General features: G+C 52.9%; 3 protein-coding genes across 4 annotated transcripts; 1 reads left to right on the forward strand and 2 right to left on the reverse strand.

Annotated features, from left to right (window-relative positions):
* Positions 1 to 4,514: 4,514 nt before the first annotated feature.
* On the reverse strand, positions 4,515 to 8,886 carry CCDC194 (coiled-coil domain containing 194). Its single transcript, XM_069476116.1, has 5 exons — positions 7,366 to 8,886; positions 6,183 to 6,279; positions 5,659 to 5,791; positions 5,029 to 5,175; positions 4,515 to 4,751 (listed from the first exon to the last, which is right to left on the reverse strand). The coding sequence occupies exons 1-5, from the start codon at positions 7,846 to 7,848 to the stop codon at positions 4,610 to 4,612; spliced, it is 1,002 nt and encodes a 333-aa protein (XP_069332217.1). The 5' UTR covers positions 7,849 to 8,886; the 3' UTR covers positions 4,515 to 4,609.
* A 2,741-nt stretch (positions 8,887 to 11,627) lies between these two features.
* Positions 11,628 to 14,470, reverse strand: BST2 (bone marrow stromal cell antigen 2). Its single transcript, XM_069476131.1, has 5 exons — positions 14,113 to 14,470; positions 13,190 to 13,244; positions 12,979 to 13,039; positions 12,576 to 12,733; positions 11,628 to 12,353 (listed from the first exon to the last, which is right to left on the reverse strand). The coding sequence occupies exons 1-4, from the start codon at positions 14,422 to 14,424 to the stop codon at positions 12,595 to 12,597; spliced, it is 567 nt and encodes a 188-aa protein (XP_069332232.1). The 5' UTR covers positions 14,425 to 14,470; the 3' UTR covers positions 11,628 to 12,353; positions 12,576 to 12,594.
* Positions 14,471 to 14,651: 181 nt separating this feature from the next.
* On the forward strand, positions 14,652 to 24,238 carry MVB12A (multivesicular body subunit 12A). 2 transcript variants are annotated; one of them, XM_069476528.1, is made up of 11 exons: positions 14,652 to 14,840; positions 19,323 to 19,511; positions 20,389 to 20,855; positions 20,945 to 21,043; positions 21,166 to 21,262; positions 22,219 to 22,345; positions 22,693 to 22,812; positions 22,890 to 22,996; positions 23,228 to 23,289; positions 23,600 to 23,656; positions 23,876 to 24,238. In XM_069476528.1, the coding sequence occupies exons 3-11, from the start codon at positions 20,766 to 20,768 to the stop codon at positions 23,936 to 23,938; spliced, it is 822 nt and encodes a 273-aa protein (XP_069332629.1). In that variant the 5' UTR covers positions 14,652 to 14,840; positions 19,323 to 19,511; positions 20,389 to 20,765; the 3' UTR covers positions 23,939 to 24,238. The 2 variants fall into 2 exon arrangements, with proteins under 2 accessions (XP_069332629.1, XP_069332639.1); XM_069476538.1 differs by lacking the exons at positions 14,652 to 14,840; positions 19,323 to 19,511 and adding an exon at positions 14,857 to 14,874.
* The last annotated feature ends 694 nt before the right edge of the window (positions 24,239 to 24,932 follow it).

Raw genomic sequence — 24,932 nt, forward strand, 5'->3', positions numbered from 1 at the left:
TTGCTACCAAGAAGAAATTAACATTAGTTTATTTACTACTAACTAAACTCTAGACTTTATTTGATTTCCCCAGTTTTTCCACTATGTGTTTTTCTATTCCAGGATCCAACCCATCAATGGGTTGGGCCTTTAGCCCATCATTTTGTAGAAATGTAAATATGATTGTAGAAAAATTCCTAGAAGGGGAATTGATGGGTCAAAGTGTTTATACACTTTTAATAGTAGGGATTCTAGAAAATTGCCCTCCCAGGTGGTTGCACCAACAAGCAGCCTCACCAGCACTTTGTGGGATTGTTTGTTTCTCCACAGCAGTGCCAACACAGTGTATTTGCAAACTTTTTATTTTTTGGATTTTGTTTTCGTTATTACCTTTGGCAAAAGAATGGGTAGAAAGTGGGACCACACTGTAGCTTCTTCACCTTATATTTCTTTTCTAGGAGTAAATTTGAGCACAATTTTTTTTTTCTTTGAGACAGAGTCTCTCTCTATTGCCTGGGCTAGAGTGAGTGCCGTGGCGTCAGCCTAGCTCACAGCAACCTCAAACTCCTGGGCTCAAGGGATCCTCCTGCCTCAGCCTCCTGAGTACCTGGAACTACAGGCATACAACACCACCGCCGGCTAATTTTTCTATTTTTAGTAGAGACAGTGTTTCCACTCTTTCTCAGGCTGGTCTCGAACTCCTCAGCTCAAGTGATCCTCCCACCTTGGCCTCCCAGAGTGCTAGGATTACAGGCGTGAGCCACAGAGCACAAATTTTTAATGTTTCTGTGACTTGGCTGTTTATATTCTTTACCTACTTTTCTACAGAAGTTTTCATTTGTATATTAAATTATAAGAGCTCTTTACATAATGATAAGGAAATTAGTTTATTCCCAGGTATAAAAAACTATCCAATGTCAAAAAACATTGGGTATTATCAACAAACCAACAATAACGAGTGTTGGTGAGAATCTGCAGAACTCGGGAGGAGCTCTCTTGCATCGCTGCTGGGAATGTGTTAATAAAATGGTGCCGCGACTGTGGAAGACAGTTAGGTGGTTCCTCAAAAACTTAAATATAGCATTAGCGTATGATCAACCAATTCTCTTCCCAGGTAGATACCTGTTAGAATGGAAAGCAGGCCTTGAACAGATACTTGTAAGCCGGTGTTCATAGCAACATTATTTGCAATAGCCAACAGGTGAAAACAATTCAAATGTTCATCAACAGATAAATGGATAAACAAAATATGGTACATACACATACAACGGAATATTATTCAGCCATAAAAATGAATGTTATTCTGATACATGCATGCTACAATATGGATGAACTTTGAAAACACACTGGTGAAATAAGTCAGACACAAGAAAGCAAAAATTGTATGACCACACTTGTATGAAATATCTAGAAGAGGCAAATTATGGAGACAGAAAGTAGAATAGAGGTTGCCAGGGGCTGGAAGGAGGGGGATAATTGTTTAATGGGATGTTTAATGGGCTGATGAAAAAGTTCTGAAGATAGATAGTAGTGATAGTTATACAGTATTGTGAATGTACTCAATGCCACTGAATTGGACGTTAAAAGTTGTTACTATGGTACATTTTATGTTATGTATATTTTACAATTAAAAAGATGTTTAGACTATCTGAAATGGGATGTTTCTTTCCTTAGGAAGTATTTCGTAGCTAGTTGTTCACAAATAGGAAAGTTTCAGCCAATTCTCTTGGAGTTTCTATATGGGAAATTATGTCATCAGCAATGATACAAATAGGTTGAATCAATTCTGGGCTATTGCTACCCAAAATGCCAGCTTGAATCCAGTCATGAGGTAACATCAAACTAACTCAAACAAGGCCAGGTGCCGTGGCTCGCGCCTGTAATCCTAGCACTCTGGGAGGCCAGTGTGGGAGGATAGCTTGAGCTCAAGAGTTTGAGACCAGCCTGAGCAAGAGCGAGACCCTGTCTCTGCAAAAAATAGAAAAATTAGCTGGGTGTGCTGGTGGCACCTGTAGTCGCAGCTACTTGGGAGGTTGAGGCAGGAGGATTGCCTGAGCCCAGGAGTTTGAGGTTGCTGTGAGCTACAATGACGCCACTGCACTCTAGCCCGGGCTACAGAGCAAGAGTCTGTCTCCAAAACAAACAAACAAACAAATACCCAAAAAACCACAACCCCCCACAGAAACTCAAATGGAGGGACTCCACAAAATAATTGACCTGGGTATTAAAGAACTGCTAGTGTCAAAACAGAATCAAAGACAGACTGAGGAATGTTCTAGATGAAAAGAGATAAAAGAGACTTACTTCACAAATGCAATGTGCGAACCATTGCATTTTGTTATAAAGACATCATTTTGTTATAATTGCATCATTGGACAATAGGCAAAATCTGACTAGGTCTGTAGATTAGATAATAGTATTTTATCCAGGTTCATTTCCTGATTTTCACAATTATACCATGATTATGTGAGAGAATGTCCTTGTTTTTAGGAAATGATGTATTTATGGATAAAGAGACATAATTTCTACAAGTTTTTTTTAAAGGTTCAGAATATATACAGTTGCCCCTTGAATAACAGGGGTTAGAATTGTGTGGGTTCACTTATACTCTCATTTTTTTTTCAGTAAAAGTCACACTGTGTCTACCTCTCCTGCCTCATGTGCCACCTCTTCCGTCTCTGTCACCCCTGAGATAAGACCAGCCCTCTTACTCCTCCTCCTCCTCAGCCTACTCAACATGTAGGTGACGAGGATGAAGACCTTCCTGATGATCCACTTCCACTTAAGGAATAGTAAATATATCTTTTCTTCCTTAGGATTTTCTTTCTCCCTTCCCTTTCCCTTCCCTCCCCTCCCCTTCCCTCCCCTCCTTTCTTCCAACAGGGTCTCTCTCTGTCATCCAGGCTGGGGTGCAGTGGTATCATCATAGCTCACTGCAGCCTCCAACTCCTGGCTCAAGTGATCCTCCTGCCTCAGCCTCCCAAGTAACTGGGACTACAGGTGTGCACTACCACACCTGGGTAACTTTTTAATTTTCTGTAGAAACAGGGTCTCAATATTGCCCAGTCTGGTGTCTTTCTTAATAACATTATCTTTTCTCTAATTTATTGTAAGAATACAGTATATAATACATATAACATATGTGTTAATTGACTGCTTTTATATTATTGATAAGACTTCTGGTCAACAGTAGGTTATTAGTAATTAAGTTTTTGGGGAGTCAAAAGTTATAGGTGGATTTTCGGCCGAGCGAGGTGGCTCACGCCTGTAATCCTAGCACTCTGGGAGGCCGAGGCGGGTGGATCACTCAAGGTCAGGAGTTTGATACCAGCCTGAGCAAGTGCGAGACCCCGTCTCTACTAAAAATAGAAAGAAATTAGTGGGTCAACTAAAAATATATAGAAAAAATTAGCTGGGTACGATGGCTCATGCCTGTAATCCTAGAACTCTGGGAGGCTGAGGTGGGAGGGTCATTTGAGGCCAGGAGGTCAAGACCAGCCTGAGCAACAGCAAGACCCCATTTCTACAAAAGATACAAAAATTAGTCAGGCCGGGCACTGTGGCTCAACGCCTGTAATCCTAGCACTCTGGGAGGCCGAGTCGGGTGGATCGTTTGAGCTCAGGAGTTCAAGACCAGCCCGAGCAAGAGTGAGACCCCATCTCTACTAAAAATAGAAAGAAATTAGCTGGACAACTAAAAATATATATAGAAAAAAATTAGTTGGGCATGGTGGGGCATGCCTGTAGTCCCAGCTACTCGGGAGGCTGAGGCAGGAGGATCGCTTGAGCCCAGGAGTTTGAGGCTGCTGTGAGCTAGGCTGATGCCAGGGCACTCTAGCCTGGGCAACAGAGTGAGACTCTGTCTCAAACAAAACAAAACATTTTAGGTAGATTTTCAACTGCATGGCGGGGAGGTGCCCTTAACCCTAGTGTTGTTCAAGGGTCAAGAGAGAGAGAGAGAGAGAGAGAGAGCGCGCGCGCGCGCACACACACAAGATGAGTAAAGCAAAATGTATAAAAGAAAATGTTAACATTTCAGGAATCTAGGTGAAGTATATCCAGGAACTCTTTGTACTAATATTCCAATTTTTCTGTAAGTCTGAAGTTATGCCAAATATAAAGGTTATTAAATTTAGATAAAAGGTAAACATTTAAAAAGGTAAAAAATGTAAAACCACACAAATACATTGAGGTGACATTGAGCCTTATAAAAATGTCAATATTTCAATGATTTTTGACCCATATAAACAGCTTTTTCATATTATTCAACCTATAGATTCTCTTCCTTTAAGTCATACCTTTCATTTTCTTGTCTAGTTGCATTGGGTAGTATTAATACTTCCAGAACAATATTAAATACTTGACAGTGGACATCCTCACCTTGGCCCTGATTTTGATTGCCTTTTCAGAACTTATAAATTTTCTCATTTGATCCATTAGTTTGGTGATTAACAGACTTCGGCAGAATATTGAACCATGCCTCCATGTCAGGCGTAAGTCCCTTTTGTTGCAGTGTACTTGTAAAACATGTTACTTGGCTCTCTTTGTTTAAAATCCATCTGGGAGTTTTGTACCCTACTCACAGGTTGAGTGGTCTGTAATTTTCCTATTGTGCCATCTTTGTCAAGTTTTAGTGTGAAGGATATGCCGGCTCCCTATCATGAGCCCACACCACCCATTTTACAGATAGGTTAAACTGAGACCCAGAGAGAGAAAGTGACCCCTCCAGGTCACTCAGTCCTGAGCCAGGGCTGGACCTCAAGTCCTCATATCTGTGGGAAGAAAGCAACATTGTCGTTAGAGGGAACTTCCAATTCCCGCTCAGCACTATCTCACTGTGTGACCAAATGGGCCTCAGTTTCCCCGTCTGTCGAATAGGCAGTATTTGGTCAGGGAAAGAGTCTCCTCTCTGTAGCTTCGGTTCCTGGCGGCTCCCGCGTCTAAAGCTGAGCCTCGTATCCAGCGTGGGCGACTCCATGCACGTCCCCGCAGGGCCCCCACAGAGCCTGTCCTCCTGGCCCAGCTCTCACCTGCTGGGGACCAACTCACCCTCGTGTGCGCCTCGCTGGCCGCCGGCAGCCCCCGGAGTGGCCGGGACGAGAGCGGGAGCGGGCGCTGGGCCGGGGTCGGGACCCCGAGCGGGGCCGAGGCCGCGGCCCTCTGTGCTGGGGACCCATCTCGGCTTCCAGGGCGCGACTGCCGGGCAGGGGAGAGGGGCCTGTCAGCATCAGACCTCTGTCCCCGGGGACCCCAGCCTCATCCGCCTGGGCGCCCCTTTCCTGGAAACTCTATCCCCATCCCCAGGGTCCTCACCCCTTCTCCACCCCGACCGTTCCTCCCCCGGACTCCCAGCCCCTTCCCCAGAATCTCCGCCCCTAGAACGGCCGACCCCTCCCTTAGTTCTCCCTTTTCCTTGCACCCTGCTCCTCCGTTCCCCGTCCCTCCCCGGGGCCCCCTCTGCGCCCGATCGCAAGGACCCCACTCCCCTCCCCATCCCTAGCTTGCAACTCCAGGACCGGCACTGTTGGTTTCCTCAAAGCCCCACCACACAGACACGCCCCTGGGACCCACCCCCAGGACATCCCAAGTGCTGATTGGTCGAAAGGACGACCCCCTGCGTGGCCATTGGCCGTGCCTCCCGCCCGTCCGCCCCGCCCTCCGGGCCCGCCCCTCACTCACACGCGCTCGCGCAGCGCCGCCTCCCGGGCGGCGCAGGCTTCGCTCTCGGACTCGGCGGCGCTTGCACGCCGCTGCGCCTGGTCCAGCCGCTGCGCAGACTCCGTGGCCGCCGCCTCCCAGCGCGCCAGGGCCTCTGCAGGCGCAGGGGGCGGGGTCAGGCTGCAGACACTGCGCCCCACGCCCGGCCCCACGCCCTCCGGCGTCCGAGCTGCCTGTTTGCATGCCGTTTGCGTGCTTTGCTTTATATGAATTAAATTTACGTGCCATGTGCATGGCTTTCACGTGTCATTTGCTTAGCTTTTCATAGGTTTGCACTGCTTTTGTGAATCATTTACAAGGCATTTGCGTGTTTTGTTGCATTTGCATTGTTTTTGTGACATTTGCATGGCCTCTGCATGTTATTTGCATTCCTTTCTTAAGTTTTCGCGTTTATTTGCATTACTGTGCACCTGTGCTTGTCATTTCCGTATCTGGAATCCTTCTATGCCACCTGTCCCTGCCCACCCCTTTGCGACCCAACGCACCTGTCAGCGCCCCGTTCTCAGCCCCCATCTGGGTCCCCTGTGCCCTGGCTTCCTCCATCTCAATCTTCAGAGTCGTTAGTTGGGTCCGAAGCTGGTTCTGCGGAGTGGAGGGGAGGAGGGAATTGGTCTCGCCCTTTCTGGGGTATAGTGTGAAGACACTGGTGACCTGGTCGCCTGAGCTTTGTTTGGAACACCCTTTGGGGCCTTGCAGTTGTAAAACCCAGAAGTGGCCTCTGAAGCCTAGGGTGCTGACTGGTGACAGCTGCCTGCCGAGAGGGAGGTCTCCACCCAGGTCCACCGCCCCCAACCCTAAGCCACCGGAAAGTGGAGACGGCTTAGCTTTGGGTTCAGACTTCTGAGTGGGCTTACAAACCATCACAGGCCAATTTGATGGTTGACAATGATTGGGTTTCTCGGTACGTGTCAGTCACCTCTGTTGGACAGTCTGGAAAACAAAACAACTGGTCTGGCCTCCTCAGAGCATCTTCCAGCGAGAGACAGGACCAGAACAGGGGTCCTGTCTCAGGGTAGGATGTTCTTAACCTCAACCGCCTCGGGCCCTTCTCCTGGGCGGGCAGAAAAGGGGGGCAGAGGTCCATTTTGATTTTTAAAATTCAGATGCTGCCCACCCTTGTGGGGTGGCGGACACAGGCACACAGTAGTCAATAAGTGTCAATGGTTGAGATTTTGAGGATGGTTCTTCTGGGAGGCTCAGGGCTGGGAAGGGTTAAGATAAAATCAGAGGGGAGGTGGCCAGAGAAAAAGAGAGGACCCAGCAGGTACCTCCCCTGACAGGCCAACTTTAGCCTCCTAATTACAGGTGACATGAGTGTCCCTGTCTCAAAATAGGCCTGCTGGAAATTGGCTGGTGGGGTGGGGTGAGTGGGCACACAGGAGAGGGTTAGCACAGGGTCTCCCTAGGTGGGCTCGGGGGTCTGGGGTTTCCCCAGCCACTCTTTATCCGGAAAACAGCGATGACAATGAGGCCTTCTGGATCAGGAGGTAGACTCAAAGGTGAACCGGCGTTATAAGAGTGGGAAGGGATTATCCTGCTATTTTCAATCTCCTCCCTCAATTTGAGGAATTGGGGAAACCGAGGCACAGGAAGGAACCCTAGGGATGTGTGTGCAAGCCCTCTCCTCCAGCATTCTCGACTTCCCGGCCACTCACGCTGCCCACCTACCTGGCGGCCCTCACAGGCCTTGAGGGCCTTCTCCAACTTGAGACGGACGCCCTCAGCCCGGTCCAGCTGCCTGGCCAGGGCTTCCTCGCGCTGGGCAGCCTCTGCCAGCTGACGCCGCAGGTCCTCGACCTCAGGCGGGGGGTCCCCGGGTGGCGCCGTCGCATTGGTTCCTGGCTCCGGGCAGCGAGGGCCCCGGGCAGCGGAGGCGGCCAGATTCCAGGCCACCAGGGCCCCGCCGGCAGCCGCGGCTGCCAGGAACACGGCGGCCCCGCACAGGGCGAGCACCCTCCACGCACGCCCGGGCTCCGGGCCCGGCTCCGGCTCCGGCTCGGCCATGCCGCCGTCCACAGCTCTGGCCCCAGACGGCCACGAGCATTTAATTGGCACCTTGGGGCGCCAGGGACACCCACGGTTCCGCCCCGCCCGGCGGTGGCTTCCCGAGTCCGTTGGGAGGGGCTGGACCCCCTCCAGAGGCCAGCCCATCCTGCCCAGCCCCAGGAAGGACCGGGGGTCCTAGGTGCCAGCCCTGCTCCTGCATCCCACGTGCCGCCCTCTGCGCGTGAAATGGGAACGGTAGTAGCCCTTGCTGGGTGGGGCTGGAAGGACTCGGGCGAGCACATCACGCAAGGTGCCAACAACCGAATCTGCGAAGGGGGCGCTCGGTGAGGGATTGGGGTTATGCTGTCCGCATTCTGTTGACGGGGAAACCGCGGGTGGCCGATGGGAGATCACTCGCTTGCCTAAGCTCGGCCTGGCTTAGGCTGCCACACACGCTGTGGGGAGGAACAGAGGGTAGAGGGAGGGTGGACCGGCTCCATCTCCCCGTCCACTCTCCACTGGGCCTCCAGGGGGCCACCTTATAACGCGAATCGGATCCAGGCCTGTTTACACTCTGTCCTGGGCTTCCCTTTCCTGTCAGAATTCAATGCCCCATTCTCCTCCTCCTTCGTAGCTGGGACTACAGGCATGCACCACTATGTTCCAGGCAGAGTGCCCTGGCATTAGCCTAGCTCACTGCAACCTCCAACTGCTGGGCTCAAGAGATCCTCCTGCCTCAGCCTCCCGAGTAGCTGGGACTACAGGTGTGCACCACCATGCCCAGCTAATTTTTCTACTTTTGTAGAGACGGCGTCTCGCTCTTGCTCAGGCTGATCTTGAACGCCTGATCTTAAGCAATCTTCCTGTCTGCCTCCCAGAGTGCTAGGATTGCAGGCATGAGCCACCGCACCCAGCCTAATTAAAAACAAAATTTTTTTTTTCTGGAGAAGGATCTGGCTATGTTGTCCAGGCTGTTCTTGAACTCCCAGCCTCCAGTGGTCCTCCTGCCTCAGCCTCCCAAAGTGCTGAGATTACAGGGGTGAGCCACTGTGCCTCACCTAGCTTTATCTTTATATGTGTGTCAGATTCCTGGCTGCCTCCCTCATCAGGCTGGGTGAGCCCACAGAAAGCTGTGGGGGCCAAGGGAAAGCTTCCCCTTTGCCCTCCGAACTTTCCTTGAAAAATCAACTCACCAAAGGCAAGTTAAAAGGAGAAATGGTGTACAAATTTATTGGCGTGCACGGGAGAGAATTAGAGTGATTGCCCAATATCCCAATGGGGTACACATGCTTATATACCCTTATATACTTCCTAGGGGAAAGGAGATGGTGAGTGTGGATGATTTTAGGGGAGCAGTATGTGATTTGTAGGGAAATTCAGGGGCTTGAAGAACATACAATGGCCTGGGACAAAGTCTGTTAGGCCCACAGAGTAGATAAATGTTTGTGACAAAAGTCTGTCCAGGTATGTTGACAGACTTTAGTCCTTCTTCCTGCAATATGAGTTTAGTTAATGAAAACTCAAAGAAGGGACCAGAGGTAATTGTTTTCCTATTTGGCTGGTCCAGACTTTAGGCAGATATTATAAAAAGAAAATATAATCCCAGCTACTAGGGAGGCTGAGGCAGGATCGTTTGAGCCCAGGAGTTTGAGGCCAGCCTGGGCAACATAGTGAGATCCCAGCTCTAAAAGATAAAAAATAAAATAAGAGACAGAGACAGAGAGAGAGAGAGAGAGAGAAGAAAAGAAAATTTTAGGACCTTTCAAATTTATTATGCTAAGGGGAAAAGGTAAGCCCTGGAAACTGAGTCATGTGGTAGGCTGTTTTTCCTCTCTGGTGCGTGACTGTTGCTTCCCGACTTTTCTTTGAGTTGAGATGTTACACATTAACCTACCTCCCTATTCTTTATTGACGTCTAGACTAAATGACACTGGAAATAGAGACCCTTGTGATTGTTAGCTCTTTACAATAGAACGTTAAGCAACTAACTCCCTTAGAGTGGATCAACTGTAGCCAACCCAATCTTACATCTGAGGTTAGCCTTTGAATTAGTCTAGAATTACAAAGAAAATGTAATTCTGTTCAGCACCTCCATTTTTGCCTATCCAAGCAACCCACACTTTTCCCCATGCCAGGAGCACTGAGCACCATTCTTTGGTGTCCCTGTGTCCTGGACAGTTGACCACTCTAACATTTTGCCCTCGAATAAACTCTTTTAATTGGGTCCTGACCCTTACTTATGAATAGTTTAGGCTGACAAATAAGGGAACTTGAGAGAACTTCATCCTGCGCTGAGGCAGAGGATTGAGAGACAGGAAGGGGAAGGTCACAGAGACCTTGAGGCTTCCTGCCAAAGCGCCATATTTTGAGGTGTTGGTTTCTGAGCCCCCAACAAAGCAAAGCCTGCATCTGTCTTGTTCCCGGTGAGTGTAAGGCCTGGCGCATAGTAGGTGTGCACTAAATGTGACTGACTCTGTGCCCCATCTCTCATTCAAGATGAAGAAACCTGAGCCCAGAGAGGTCAAATTGCAGGCTAGGGACACACAGCACCTGGCCACTGGTTATTGCCACATGTTGTTCTTCAGGGAGGGGGGGAACCCAAGGGGGCCTACAGAACCCCCTAGCCTAGCCCTCAGCTTCTCAGCCACCCGGTGGGTCACAGCCCTGGAGTCAGGTCTCACCGGAAGATCGAAAAATAGGAAGGAAGAAGGGGATTTTTAGGAAGGAGAGAAGTTTATACTGAGACCATTGTGTGGGGCTTTAGGGGTCAAATCGATCATATTGAGCAAATCTGCCCCCTCTATCAGCAAAACACAGCCCAGGCATGTGGGGGGTGGGGTGCAGGGAGGAGCAGAGGAGGTGGGGAGTGGAGGAGGGGGCAGGAGGGGACCGGGTTCACTAGGGGAGCGTTTGTTTCCTGGGTAAAAGGGACCCACTGAATGTGGAGGGTTAGTTGCATGACCAGCTTGCAAACCCTGAGTCCAGTAACTTCCCTCACCTAGATGGGGTGGGGGTTGGTGGCATCTGAAATGACTTAGCCCTCCTGCAAGCCAGGGACACAGAAGTGAGGGCCATTTTTAATTGTCACAACTTGGGGGAGGGGTGCTACTGGCATCTAGTTGGTGGGGGCCAGGGAGGCTGCTAAACACACCATAATGCATAGAGAATGATCCAGCCCAAACCACCCACAGTGCTGAGGCCTAGACCTTGGGAGTGAGGAGTGGGTGCTCCAGGCAGCAGGTAGAGCACAGGCAAAGGCCCTGAGGCAGGAAGGAGTTTGGCAAGTTCTGTACACATAGAAAAAAATCAGGGAAGGCCAGGTGCGGTGGCTCACACCTGTAATCCCAGCACTCTGGGAGACTGAGGTGGGAGGATCACTTGGATCCTCCTACCAGGAGTTCAAGACAAGCCTGGACAACATAGTAAGACCCCATCTCTAAAAAAGCAAAATTATAAAATAATTTTAAAAATCAGGGAAGGTGGAGTGTGGTGAGCAAAGAGAAATTAGAGGACAGAAAGGCTGGGGGGGGGGCCTGTGGCAGGGCTGATGTTTGGGGTCCCCCCTCCTTGGAGAAGCAGAAGCCATGGAAGGGGAGGCTTTCTTCACTCCACTGACCACCTGGGCCTGGGACTGTGGGACTTGACGACAGTGCAGAAATCTGTGTCACAGGGCTCCCGGCCCCATTTACCATGGACAGGAAATTGCACAGACAATAGTTGGGATTCCAGTAGAACTTGGAGGAAGGCAGATAACAGAAGAGGAAGGTACTGAGAGGATCCAAGAGGGTGGATGAAGGGTCTACTGGGCCCTCGATTTGGGAGAAACAGAGCGACTCTCTGGAACAGGGGTTTCCAAGCTGGGGTACTGCGGGATGAATAAGAGTTTGGGGTATGGAGGAGGGAAGAACATTCTGACAAAGGCCTGGCCTCTGTGTGTGTGTGTGTGTGTGTGTGTGTGCTGATCCCGGTTTAAATCCCAGCCCAGAACTTTCTGCAGGAGGCAGAGGGAACAGGACAAGGCTATCCTCATCACAGCCTTGTTTCCTCATTGCAACCACAGGAATCAGACCAGGACTTAGTGAGAAGATAAGCGTGATCGCTCACGGACAGCGAGTGCCCGCGCGGGTCCAGAGTCCCGGGGATGATCGCAGCGGAGAAGAGGACCCGGGAGGACCAGGGAGGCACCGGGGTGGCACCTGCCCAAACACCCTGGGCTCCCGAAAGCATTCTGGAGTGGGGAGGGCTAGGTGTGGGTGTCAACGTGTGTCCCCATCATCTGCAGGGGAGGCCCCAGACACTTGGCGGTGACAAAGTGACACTCCAGGAACTTGAGAGTAAGGTGTGTTCCTCTAAAAAGGGAGTGTATTTTTCGGAGTTCAAAGACCCCCCCAAAGAGCCATGTTAGCAAGCAGCAGGTACCCCACCCGGCCCCGACCCCATGCCCAGGCCCAGGAGAAGCAGGGAGAAGAGAGGAGGGCTCATTCCTTGCTGAGCTCTGGGGGAAGGCAGCCACATCTCAGCTGCCGCCCCACCCCCAGGGCTGTACCAGAGACCCCCCTGCACTGCCACCGGCGCCTCTCCCAACCGTGCTGCCGCCATGACGGCTCAGAGCTGGCGGGATCCAGGGATCGTCGAAGCAGAATGCAGAGCTGGAAGCGCACTATTCCAGGCTGTGCCAAGAGACAAGGTTAGGTAAGAGGGACGCCCCCCCACCCCCTACCAAAGCCCCGCCCACCACAAGCCCCGCCCCACTCCTGGGCCCCGCCCCTCCTCGCCGGGCTCCCTCTGTTCCCTCCAGCCCTCTTTCCTCTGCGCCCCGACACCTCCGAGGCCCTGACTCCCTGCCCCCCGTCCCCAGCTGTCCTGTCCGCGTGGGGCCGCCCCCTGCTCACTGGCTGGCGTCCCGCGACCTCAGAGCAGCAGAGCGCAGAGGCCCAGCCCCAGGAGCAAGAGTGCGCGCGGCACCGTGGAGCTGGTGGCGGCCGGGGAGCTGCTGGACTCCGGCTCGTGGCTGTGCCAGGTCCTCGACCTTAGGTCCTTATTTTCTTTTCTGCGGTGGCGATGGGGACAAATCAGGCAGCCGCGGGGTCTGGCGCCTGCTGATGTCACTGTAGCCCCCCTCCCCAATCATCGCCACCCCAATCCCACCCACCCACCCATCCGAGTCACTGGGGAGGGGAGTGGGCGGCTGCCACCCATGGCTGTGTGACCCTAGGGAAAAGGTTGTCCCTTTGTGGGAACTCAAGGTGGGGTTGGGGGATGGGAAGGGCGTCGGGTGGTGGGGCTGTCTCTGACTTTAGTCGTTCCACCTCCGCGGAAGCGTCCTGCAGCTTCAGATTCAATTTACTGATCTCTCCTGAGGGCAGGACAGAATCAGACGGCAGGTCAGCACGTGATCGCGCCCCTTTCCGGCAGCCCTGGGACAAGACCCGGGCCCCACTCCCAACCCTGAGTCCCTGCCCCTCCCCTTTCCAATACCCCAGCCCCTCCCTTCTCCCTTTCTCACCCTCAAGCTCCTTAGTTTGATTCAGGGCATGATTCTTCTCCACCTCCAGGGTCACCTGGGACACAGCAGAGGGTCAGAAACTGGGGTTCTCACCCTGGAACCTGGGCCCCCTCCCCAGGTCCTAAGGACAGAGGGGTTTAGGTGCAAGCCAAGCCCCTTTCCACGTCCTCTTGCAACTCTCTCTCCAACCTCAAAGAATGGCCACAACCACGCACTCTCCCGGGCCCACCAATAAGCTTGTGGTTTTCAAAATGGGAGATTTGAGGCCCCCGCCCCCCCCCCCCCGTGGAAATTTTAAGGCTCTGCATACCCAAACTCTAGGAGAAATTTCCAGATTCCCCCTGGCAATAGCCCAAGAGGATTTAGGGGGCTTCCCAAGTACAGAACACAGGGGGCCTTCCCAGCCCAAGTTAGATGTCCAGTGACAGTTTCAAAGTCCCCCACATCAGGACCCAGGTGAATATTTCAGTCTCTCAGGGATGCAGTGGAAGTTTCACGAGCCCCTTCTTCAGGGTCTGGTGAGGTCCCCCTTCAGCCCCTAGCAGAGATTGCCGCCTCCCCAAGACTGGTGCCCACGAGGAGTTTCAAGCTCCCCCACACCGGTGCCCTGGAAGGAGTTTGGAGGTTCCCCCAAGTCCTAGTGGGAAGACTGAGGTCGCTGATTTGGGTGCTCTGGGGTTTGAGGCCTTTCCCCATGCCAGTGCCTTGGGGCGAGTTTAGAAGTCCCCACACCCTGGTGGGGAAGCCCAGACTCCCTGATGCGGGGGCCCAGGGGCAGTTTCCAGGCCTTCCACTATCTCTCCTCAGAGCCTGTGGCAGCTTTCCGGGGAGAGTGTCTGCCGCCCCCCCGCCCCCCCGCCGCCCCCCGCCGCCCCCCGCCGCCCCGGAGCACTAGGCCATCGGAAGGAGTTATGGTGGCTTACCACGGTGTGGTTGCAGACGGTGGCCCGGGCCCCAGCCTCCAGGAAGCCCTCCTGAGCCTGGGCCAGCTGGCGCTCCAGGAGATGGGTGACATTGCGACACTTCATCTCTGCCCGGAGGCCATCCTTGCAGTGCTCACTGTTGGCCTCCATAGCGAAGATGACCACAGGCACCCCCAGAAGCAGCAGGACCGTGAGCAGGAGACACGCTACTTGTGGCAGCGGTACCTTGCGGTACCACAGTCCCTGTCCTCTCTCTTCCTTGCAGATGTCATCCATGGCCACTGCTGAAGAGTGGTAAAAAGTTGGTGCCATCTACATCTCCCCTTAGATGGAGGGAGTTTGGACAGGAGTTAGGAGAGGGCGCTGGAACCTTCTACGGGCCAGGGCCACCCCCTTATTAGCATAGGAGCCATCTTGACCAATAGCAAGTTCCGGGAAGTCCCCGACTTGCAGCTCTAGGGGGGTTAATGGGACGCGTACGGGCAGAGGGCGGTCCAGGCTAGCGGTTTCGGTTTCCCAGGAGGGAACTGAGTTTTGCTCTTGCCCAGGATGCCCCCGCCTTTATGGTCTCGGACCCTTCCCAGCAGGTGCCGAATCCAGTGGGAGGGAAGCTGGGACAGCCCGTCTCAAATCCCCGCCCCTCTCCTGTGTGCTACTGAGCGCCTACTGCATACCAGCCTGGTGTTCATCGGTACCATGACCTGAAGAGGCACAGATCATCATCGTTGGTCCGTGCTCAGCTAGGGAAACTGAGGCTGCAAGGTCAAGTGGTGGGCTGGGGGCAGGGCCTGGGTCTGACCCAAGAGGCCAGGTTTTGTGTTCAGGTGTCTCTGTGGTGACCCAGTAGGGGTTCAGCCAGCTCCTCTATCCCCACTGAGGGGACCAGGGAAGCCATGGAAGGTGTGTGAGCAGGGGTGGGACTGGAGCCTGCGGGAAGCTGGGAGATGGGATAGGTCCACATAGCCCAGGTTGCAGTTCCGCACTTGGCCACCAGGGTGCTGCCCTAGCCAACAAATAAGGTGGTAGAGGGCCCTGTCCCCGGAGTCAGCAGGGAGCCTGCTCCTACTTCCAGAGTTTGCTGGCCTGCCTCCCAGGTGAGGGAGGCTCCCCTCTGAGCCTGTCTCCTCAACTGCAAAGTGGGATAATGACAGGGTCCGCCTCTCCAGGAGGGACCAGTGAGGAGATGTGAGTAAAGTGCTTTGGTATCCAGTAGGTGCTCAATGGATGCGCAGACCACCTGCCAGGCCTGTGACTCCAGGGCAGGCGGACAGGTAGATGACACTGAAACATGGCCACCGAGCCAGGGCATGTTTTGAGGAAAGAGAGTTGGCTCCGTCTGGGCTGTGCTGCGCCCAAAGGGCTTGGGAGCACCCTGGGGAGGGCTTGGGAGGGCCTGGAACCTGGGGGTGGGGGGAGCACTCAGACTGCATTGACCATCCCCCTGTGTGGCCAAGGTGGCCAGGGCTTCCTGTGGGAAGTCAGCCCAATAATATGTGCCCAGCTGCTGCGTGTGACAGCCGGAAGGGGACTACGTGCTTTTCTTGTGGCTTCTTCAGCCACGGCCTGACCACTCTCCAAATTCTGTTGCATTGGCCATTTCCAAGTGTTGTGTTCAGGGGCCCAGAAGGCCAGCGAAGCACCCCCAGGCCCTCGCCCCGACATCCCTCTGCCTAGAAGCCCCCCACTAAAGCCACTCCATGGCCAGTTCACAAAAAAGATGGGGGCCAATCTTGCTGAAAAGGCCCAGGCAGAACCTGTGTGTCCCATGGGGAGGGCCCCACCACCCTGGCCAGGACTGCAGGTGCGAAGACAGGACCCTGACTTATCTGAGCTGCACTGTTCTGGCCTTTGAACTTTACAGTCAGCTTGGGACCGGCCGACAGCCACAGTGGCAGGTCAGAGGCCAGGATGGTGTGTTGGAACAGCCCTGCCTGCCTGTGGGAGCCCGGGGGAGTGACTTTCCTCTCCTAGGATTGGCTTCCCCAGCTGTAAAAAGAAGCTGATAATAGACTGGTGTCCCCCTAAATTTTGCACCCACAAACTGTCCTGGCCCTACAAATAGAAAGTTTGTAGCTTTCCCCTTTAAAATTCCAAATGGAAACTCTCATGCCACTATTATTCTGATTTTAGCTTTGTTCATTTTTTAAAGATATATTTTATTTTAGAATAGGTTATTTTTGTCTACGGACGGGGCCTTGCTATGTTGCCCAGGCTGGTGTGGAACTCCTGGCCTCGAGCAATCCTCCTGCCTCAGCCTCTTGAGTCACTGGAATTACAGGCACGAGCCACCGCACCAGGCTTTGTTTTAGAATAGTTTTAGATTTGCAGGGAAATAGTGACAATAGGTACAAAAGGTTCCCATACACCCCACACCCAGTCCCCTGATCTTAACATCTTACATTAGCGTGGTACATTTGTTTCAGTAAATGAACCAATACTGATATATTATTAACTAAAGTCTACTTTATTCAGACTTCCTCTTTTTCCCCTAAAGTGTTTTTTCTGTCCCAAGATCCCCCATGACATTTAGGTGTCACGTGTCCTTAGAGGCTTTCTCAGACTTTTCTTGTTTTTGAAGACTTTGACGGTTTTGAGGAGCAGTGGCCAAGCATTCTACACAATGTCCCTCCATTGGGATTGGTCTGATGTTTTTGCCATGGTTAGACAGGGGTGATGGCTCTAGGGGAGGAAGACCGCAGAGGTGAAGTGCCCTTGTGGTCACATCCTGTCCATGTGACTTATTGTGGCTGGTGTTGACCTTAATCTCCAGGCTGAGGTGGTATCTGTCAGGTCCCTCCATCCCAAAGTGACTCTTACATCCCTCCCCCCATACTGTACCCTTTGGGAGGAAGTCGCTACGTGCAGCTCCCCTCCTGGAAGGTGTAGTGGCTATCCAAATTATTTGGAATTCCTCTGCATGGGAAATGTAACTCTTTTTCATTCACGTATTCAATCACTTATTTGTATCACTGTGGACTTGTGGATAATGTAGTTTACACTTTAGGTTATCTGTTTTGTTGCTCCAATTCTTCCAGCCTTGGCTCTTGAAGTTCTGGAATATTCCTTGCAGATAAGTGGGAACCAAGTGCTGACCCCAGGTTGGGTTAAGAGGAGGTCACCCTCGCACCCCAGGGCAGGCAAGGAAGAGTTGCTGTTTTAGGGGCAGGGAACACACGGGTACAGGGGATTTTCCTGTTTATGGTTAATATGGAGAGAATAATGTTGGGTCATTAAAGAAAAACACTTTAAAGGAGCAAAGGTGATCCACAAGCCTACCCATGTCACCCAACTGTTTTATTTCTGTTCATTACACGGTGTGTATATTGCACTTGCTTCGGGATATCAAGGCGTGGCCCTAGGTGGGCATCCGAGGACGCCTCCATGCCTGTAGGAAGGCGCTGGCCCCAGGGTGCTCACCCACGAACATTTTCGTTTTCACAACTGGGAGTGGGGGATACTCCTGGTACCTAGTGAGCTGAATCCTCTACGATCCACAGGACAGCCCCCTACAGAAAATGATCCAGCCCCAAGTTCCAGCAGTGCCCCAGAGAGTGACAAGGAGTGCAGGTATAGAGTCAGACCTGGGCCCAAATTCCATCTTGGCTCTAGACCGACTCCTTCACCCTGTGGGCATCAGCTTTCTTATAGCATGGGTGTGACAGCAGCTCCTTCCCAGATCCTTATGATGGGAATGTCAGCCCTCATGTGGCTGAGACAAGAATCTCAATCAATTGAGGTTTATTAAGCCGGAGCTTGAGGGCATGCCTAGGAAAACCCAGACAACAGAATTGTCTGTAGCCTCCGATAGGGGTTTCAGGAAGCTCAGAATTTATACATTTCCTTAACAGAGAGAATACGAGCAGGAAAAGGGAGTAGGAATTGTGCTATACAAAAGATAAGGTAAACATTTGAAGGAGTATTAAAGATTACTTATGCGGACATCTCAGCGTGTGTGGTGGAGGGTGATCGACCTCATCCAGTCTTTGTTCTGCACCTGGGAAAGTCATTGTAATCAGCATAGTCACTGTGAAATTTAACAGACTTTAGTTGCAAAGGGGTCGGACTTAGGTTACAGACCTGCGGTGACATCCTTTGTTTATGGGAGGATGTGTATCTCCAAAGGTTTAGGGGCTAAACAAAGAATTTACTTATGAACAGTTTGTGAGGGCAGTCACCCAGAGATGCACGAAGCCTTTCTTTTCCTGTAGGGGTCTGGCTAACGTTGTCCAACACTTTAACACAAAATCTGGAAGCAAGAGCCACGTATTTGGGAAAGAGACAGCAGTGTTGCATGACTGAGTCTTCAGACGTTCCCTTTGGCATAATGAGTTTGGAAGGTCCTGATATTTTTATTTTCTTTTACAAATAAATCACTATAGGAAAAGTGCTTAGCTCAGCACCTGGTACATTCCAACTACTCTGTCAGAGTTCATCCTTGTCATTTTGGCACAGAAAAGTAATTCCCAATGCCAGCAGTCACTCAGAGTCCAAGTGGGTCCTTGGTTTCGAGCGAGAAAGAATTCAAGAGTGAGCTGACAGTATCAAGTGAAGGCAAGTTTTATTTAGGAAAACAGAAGATCTACTCCACAGAGTAGAGGCTAGTTCTCCCTGCTGAGAAGAACACCTTTGGGGTTTTTCTTCTTTTTTTTTGAATTTTTTAAAATTTAAGCACTGGCTTAATCATAAGCTAAGCAGGGGAGGAATATTCATGTTATTTCTTGGAAAGGGGTGGTGATTTCCTAAAAGTCAGAACCCTCCCGTGGTTTTTATTACTTTATAAGGTCCCTCGTGGAACTGGCATGGTGTCAGTGGGAGTTTCTTTTAGCATGCAAATATATGATAATTAGGGTATAAAGAGCTGCAAAGTTAAGCAGCAGCTAATCCTTGACATCTTGGTTTTGACGTGTCTTAACTTGTTCTGTCACCACATCCATTCTTTGATCAGGGCGGCTGGGGCTTTTTGACTCTGTGTTTAGCAGTGCCCGCTCTTTCCCTATCTCAATCCGGTACATTTTGGATTCGATCACATTCTTTCCTTAGACTGAACTCCCAGGAGTGGAGTTACTGGGTCCCAGGGGGATGCCTGTCTTCCTGGTTCTTGCTTTCCCTAAAGGTGAATCCAGATTGTGGCCTGCCACCTGCTGCTACAGTGAGCATTGAGAGGCGCTGCTCTCTCAAATCCATCACGGACGTTCTTGTTTTTCTTCCAGCTCCTTCCCTGGTCTGGATTCCCGGCAGCGTAGTGGGTCCCTCTGCTGAACTACAGGCTGGCTCCAGCATGTACTCGACCCACTGCGGACATCTCCCCGGGTCCACAGTCAACCAACACCACCTTCTCAGTCTCCGGTCTCTTACCCAGCCCAGGGCTGAGTGTTGTTTTTCAAAGCACATTTCTTTCAGTGGGTGGGAACATAGGGAATTTTAACGGGAACCTGTGATTTGTTCAGCTCAATATCTCATTAGTGGGTCATCTTTTCTAGGATGTTTGTTTATTTTGGGCATTAACATTTGAATTTCGTATAATTTTCACATGTCACTAAAAACATTTCTTCCTTTGATTTTTTTTCAATCACTTACAAATGTAAAAACCAATGTTAGCTCATATGTACAACAAACAGGCTGTGGGTCCATCCATGTTACTGTAGAAAATTAGGAAATATACAAGAATCAATAATATTCTATTTCCTAACTTTCCATATTTTCCTCGGGCGTAAAAGCATGTTACCATACTAAATGCTTTTATAGTTCACTTTTTTTTGAGGCAGAGTCTCGCTCTGTTGCCCGGGCTAGAGTGCCGTGGCGTCAGCCTAGCTCACAGCAACCTCAAACTCCTGGGCTCAAGCAATCCTCCTGCCTCAGCCTCCCGAGTAGCTGGGACTACAGGCATGTGCCACCATGCCCGGCTAATTTTTTCTGTATATTTTTAGTTGTCCAGCTAATTTCTTTCTATTTTTTTTAGTAGAGACGGGGGAGGGGGGGTCTCACTCTTGCTCAGGCTGGTCTCGAACTCCTGATCTCGAGAGATCCACCCACCTCGGCCTCCCAGAGTGCTAGGATTACAGGTGTGAGCCACCGCGCCCGGCCATAGTTCACCTTTAAACATTTTTTGTATCTGTGAACAAGTCTTCAAGTTACACCCAAAATTTCATGGCTCATAATGGTCCACAGTTTTCGTAATTTAAATTAATAGCTGCATGTTCCACGACGATTTTCTTTGGTTTGGTTTTCCGTAACTAGAATTGCGGGTTTTTCACATTTCTCCCCCAATTTTTCCAGGAAACAACCAGCTTGTCTTTGGAGCAGCAGCTGATGGCCCAAGGAATTCTGGGGAACGTAGTCCTAGTTTGCAGAGAACCAGTCTCTTGGCACCGTACTGCGACACTTCCGACGGAAGTTGCTCGGCGAGGGAAAACGGCAAGCGACGAGACCTTTTTCCGCAAACGACGCTGACGGGCGCACCCGGTGACGCGGATCCCTGCACACACGCCATTGGCCAGAGGCTTTTTGGGCACGCGCATACGGCGCTTCCTGGTCGTCTTCGCCCTCGCAGGGCTTTCTGGGAGTTGTAGTTCTAACTCCTGCGAGAGCTCTACCGTCGGGAGGGAGCTTGGAGGTCCGAGGCCGTCCCCCGCCTTTGGCGCTTCGCTCGAAGGATGGAGCCCGGGCCCGGGCCCGACGCGGCACCGCTGGCTGGCCTGGTCTGGTCGTCGGCCTCGGCGTCTCCGCCGCGGGGATTCAGCGCGGTGAGCGGCGTCGGGGGCGGAGGTTAAATGGGGGCAGAGGCTGCCACGGCCGGGTAAGAGCCTGGCGGTGACCCGCGTCCTCCCTGTAGATCTCTTGCACCGTCGAGGGGGCGCCCGCCAGCTTCGGCAAGAGCTTCGCGCAGAAATCTGGCTACTTCCTGTGCCTTAGTCCTCTGGGCAGCCTGGAGGTAAGGGGCGCTCACCTTTGGGACCACCGAGGGCCGCCCGTGCTCGCGACCATTCTCGTGGCCCTGTGCCAGGCGCGCCGTCCCCGCTCCTCGGTGATACTCACTGTGTTCCCTTCCCCCAGAACCCTCAGGAGAACGTGGTGGCGGATATCCAGATTGTGGTGGACAAGAGCCCTCTCCCGCTGGGCTTCTCCCCGGTCTGCGACCCCCTGGACTCCAGTAAGGCCCGCATCCGAAGCGAGAGATGTCCAGGTCCCAGCGGGGAGGAGGGGAGGTTGGGTGGACGACAGACTCGGCGGCCTCCTGGCAAACTGGGTGATGACAGGGTTGGCTGGGGACGCGGAGCCCTGTTCGAAGAGGGCGGGGCGACATCCGCTGTTCCGAGTTAAGATGTGTGAGTGGCACGGTCTCTGTCATCCAAAGTTCAGTCGATGTGACTCCTTACGCCGTAGCCAAGCAAAACCGCTGCGCAGTTCTCCTTCTCATTCCAGGCCTTTGCGCACGCCGTTTCCTCCGCCTGTAGCACACTTTCCCTCCTCTTTGCGTAGCTAATTCCTCGCTCTCCCTCAGGTCCCAGCCCTGCCCTTCCCGACCCCTCCTCTCCTGGGTCCCACAGCCTTGGTGGGGCCCTCCCATTCCTGACCGCAGCTTCCCACCCTTTTTGGGGTCATCTTTATTTGACAGTCAGAGTATATTCGCTGATACTGGAATTGACAAATTTTTATGTAAAGGGCCAGATGGTAAATATTTCAGGGTTTGCAGGCCGGACGGTGTCTACTGCACATCCTCCTTTTTGTGTAAAGATCTAAAAACCATTGTTAGCTCACGAACTGTAACAAAACAGGCCTTGAGCTGGTTGGCGGACTCCTGGGTTAGAAGACTGAGGGAAAGTGAGGTTTGAGGGCCAGGGTGGGCCCAAATGCTGTCTGATTCCACAGCCAGACGCTCCATGAATGCTCCTTCATGTCACCAAAGACCAGCCTGCTCCAATGTCTCCTAAAAGCTGCATGAAATCCCCACCTGGGTCTGTACCTTCTGTGGTTTAACCATCACCCTAACACTGTCCACGTGGCTGTCTTAAACAGCGACCTAGAGAGGATCATCCTAGAGCCATCTCTGGGCACTCCTGCCCGTGCCTGGCTTCCCTGTCTCACTCCCCTGCCCCCCACTCCCAGAGGCCTCTGTGTCCAAGAAGAAACGCATGTGTGTGAAGCTGGTGCCCCTGGGGGCTGCGGACACAGCTGTGTTTGACATCCGGCTGAGCGGGAAGACCAAGACAGTGCCTGGATACCTGCGAGTAGGGTAGGGCCACCCCCCAGCCTCTGGCCTCCTGCCCTGCCCTCCCAACTCCTGATCTTACCCTCCTGTTCCTTTTGCCACCTTTCTGTGCCTCAGATCTGCATGCTAAAACAGGGACAGGTGTACCAGTCTTGTAGGTTTGTCACAAGGAGCCAGTGAATTGGTGTCTAAAGGGTGGAGAACGGTGGTTAACATGCTGCTTAGGGTGGAGGTTGCGATGCTGAAACAAAAATCCCTTGAAAGACAGAGGTCGCCCCAGAGGCCCAGGTCCCCTGCCTTCCCCGGGTGGCTGGTCTCGGCCCTGGCTGCACACTCGGCTAGGGTCCCTTTCATCTTCCCTCCCACTCCAGGGACATGGGTGGCTTTGCCATCTGGTGCAAGAAGGCCAAGGCCCCGAGGCCGGTGCCCAAGCCCCGAGGTCTCAGCCGGGACATGCGGGGCCTTTCCCTGGACACCCCAAGCCAGCCCAGGTGAGCCCTTGGGCACCGGGGTGAGGGTGGCTCCGGCGGGAGGATCGGGCCTGACCTGACCGACCTGCCTCCACCAGCAAGGGCAGCTTCCCCGAGCGGACGCTGTCAAGGCTGGGCTCTCGGGTGTCCACCCTGAGGAGGAATGACTCCATCTACGAGGCTTCGAGCCTCTATGGCATCTCAGGTGAGCACAGAGTGGAGAAACTGAGGCATCGAGGTTGGGGGGGGGTGACTGGCTTTAGATTGCCTGGCCAGGAAGGTGTCCCCTGCTCCCCCGCCCCCACGCCCAACTCTGGGTTCAGTAAAGATGAGGAAGAGGCAGGTCCTGCAGGGTGGGCCTCTCCAGGCGGGGCGAGCAGCAGGCAGGCCTCCAGCCCCCTAAGCCTCACCTCCTTCCCCGGCGTGTTTTTTCCAGCCATGGATGGGGTTCCCTTTACCCTGCACCCCCGATTCGAGGGCAAGAGCTGCGGCACCGTGGTGAGTTGGGGCCCCGGCCTCATCATTCTATGTGCCAGGACATCACTGTGTCCAGTGCCCCGGCTCGGAGGGCCACGTCCTGGGTTGGGGGTAGGGAGAGGGTGCCACCTCTGGGTGGCAGCTGAAAGGTCTCCAGTCTTAGAGTCAGGGGACCAGGAGGGACAGCCAGATTCTAGTATCTAGAGGCTATGACAGGAAGTGGGGGGGGGTGTCCAGGCAAATATTCCAGGGTGGGGAGGTCCCTGAAGGCAAGGGAATAGGGGCTCCTGTTGGGGTCCGGGCCCAGGACTGACCTGCCTCTGCCCGCCAGGCCTTCTCTGCCTTTGGAGACCTGACCATCAAGTCTCTGGCGGACATTGAGGAGGAGGTGGGTGCAGGGCTGGGAAGGGGGTGCACGAGGGTGCTGGGAACCCCCCGGGTTGGTCCAGTCTCCCCCTGGCCCCCTTTCCCCCCAGGAACACCTCATCTCCCCAGGGCTTGACACCTGCTCTGTCCCTAAGCATACCCCACTATTCCCCGGCCACCCTACCATGGCCCCCCTGTCTCCCCTGCCACTCCCCCACTCTCGCTCTCCCCTTCCCTGCAGTACAACTACGGCTTTGTGGTAGAGAAAACCGCCGCCGCCCGCCTGCCCCCGAGTGTCTCGTAACCCTCTCTGGCATCCGCCGCGGCCTGGCGGTCGTCCCACCGCACCCAGTCCTGGGAACCTCCACATCACAGGCGTTTCGGACCTTCAGCCGCCGCCTGGCGGAGCCGCAGCCGTGGAGGAGGGGCAGGCTGGGGCTGCTTGGTGATGGCGTCCTAGGGTCTCTGCCCCTGGCCCTGCGGGGCAGGGGTCAGGGCTGGATGGAAACTGGTGCCTTCAAGTCATTCTTGTCAAAACTCTCTGGTGCCTGGAGGTGGCGAGGTCGTCCTCCTGGTAATAAACACTACCCTGTCCTCGTCCGGATTCCTGACCCTGGCTGCGCTTGCACCAGCGAGTGGGTGAAATCATGGCGGGGGGCAGCGCTGCAGGGACTCCCTTTCTAGAGTGGGAAACTGAGGCTCAGGGCGTGAGTGAGCTGGGATTCTAGATCACAGAGAAGACCCAGTCCCAGCAACCAATAGTAACAGGTGCTGCTTGCATTGCGATGAACACATCCCCAGCACCCAATGCCCTATTATCTCTACGGCCCTCTCACAACCTGTGGGAAGCCTAGGTTTTGTTGCCATTTTATAGATAGGGAAACTGAGGCAGGGGACGCTAAGGTGACAGCTGGGACTTGAACGCAGAACCTGCTGTCTCAATGATTAGGCTATTCTGTGAGGCCCTCTGCCGTACCACGTGTATAAGGTACTTCGTGTATACAGTCTGGTTTTTTTTTTTTTTTTTTGGGGGGGGGACAGGGACTTGCTCTGTTACCTGGGCTAGAGTGCAGTGTGTCGTCACAGCTCACGGCAACCTCAAACTCCTGGGCCCAAGCGATCCTCCTGCCTCAGCCTCCCGAGTAGCTGGGACTATAGGCACGTGCCACCGCATCCACCTAATTTTTCTTTTTCTTTTTTTTCTTTGTGGGCTTTTTTTTTTTTTTTTCTTTTTGTAGAGATGGGGGAGGTCTCACTTTTGCTCAGGCTGGTCTCGAACTCCTGGCTTCAAGTGATCC

The sequence above is a fragment of the Eulemur rufifrons genome, chromosome 2 (assembly GCF_041146395.1).
Source record: "Eulemur rufifrons isolate Redbay chromosome 2, OSU_ERuf_1, whole genome shotgun sequence".
In the NCBI taxonomy this organism is placed as follows: Eukaryota; Metazoa; Chordata; class Mammalia; order Primates; family Lemuridae; genus Eulemur; species Eulemur rufifrons.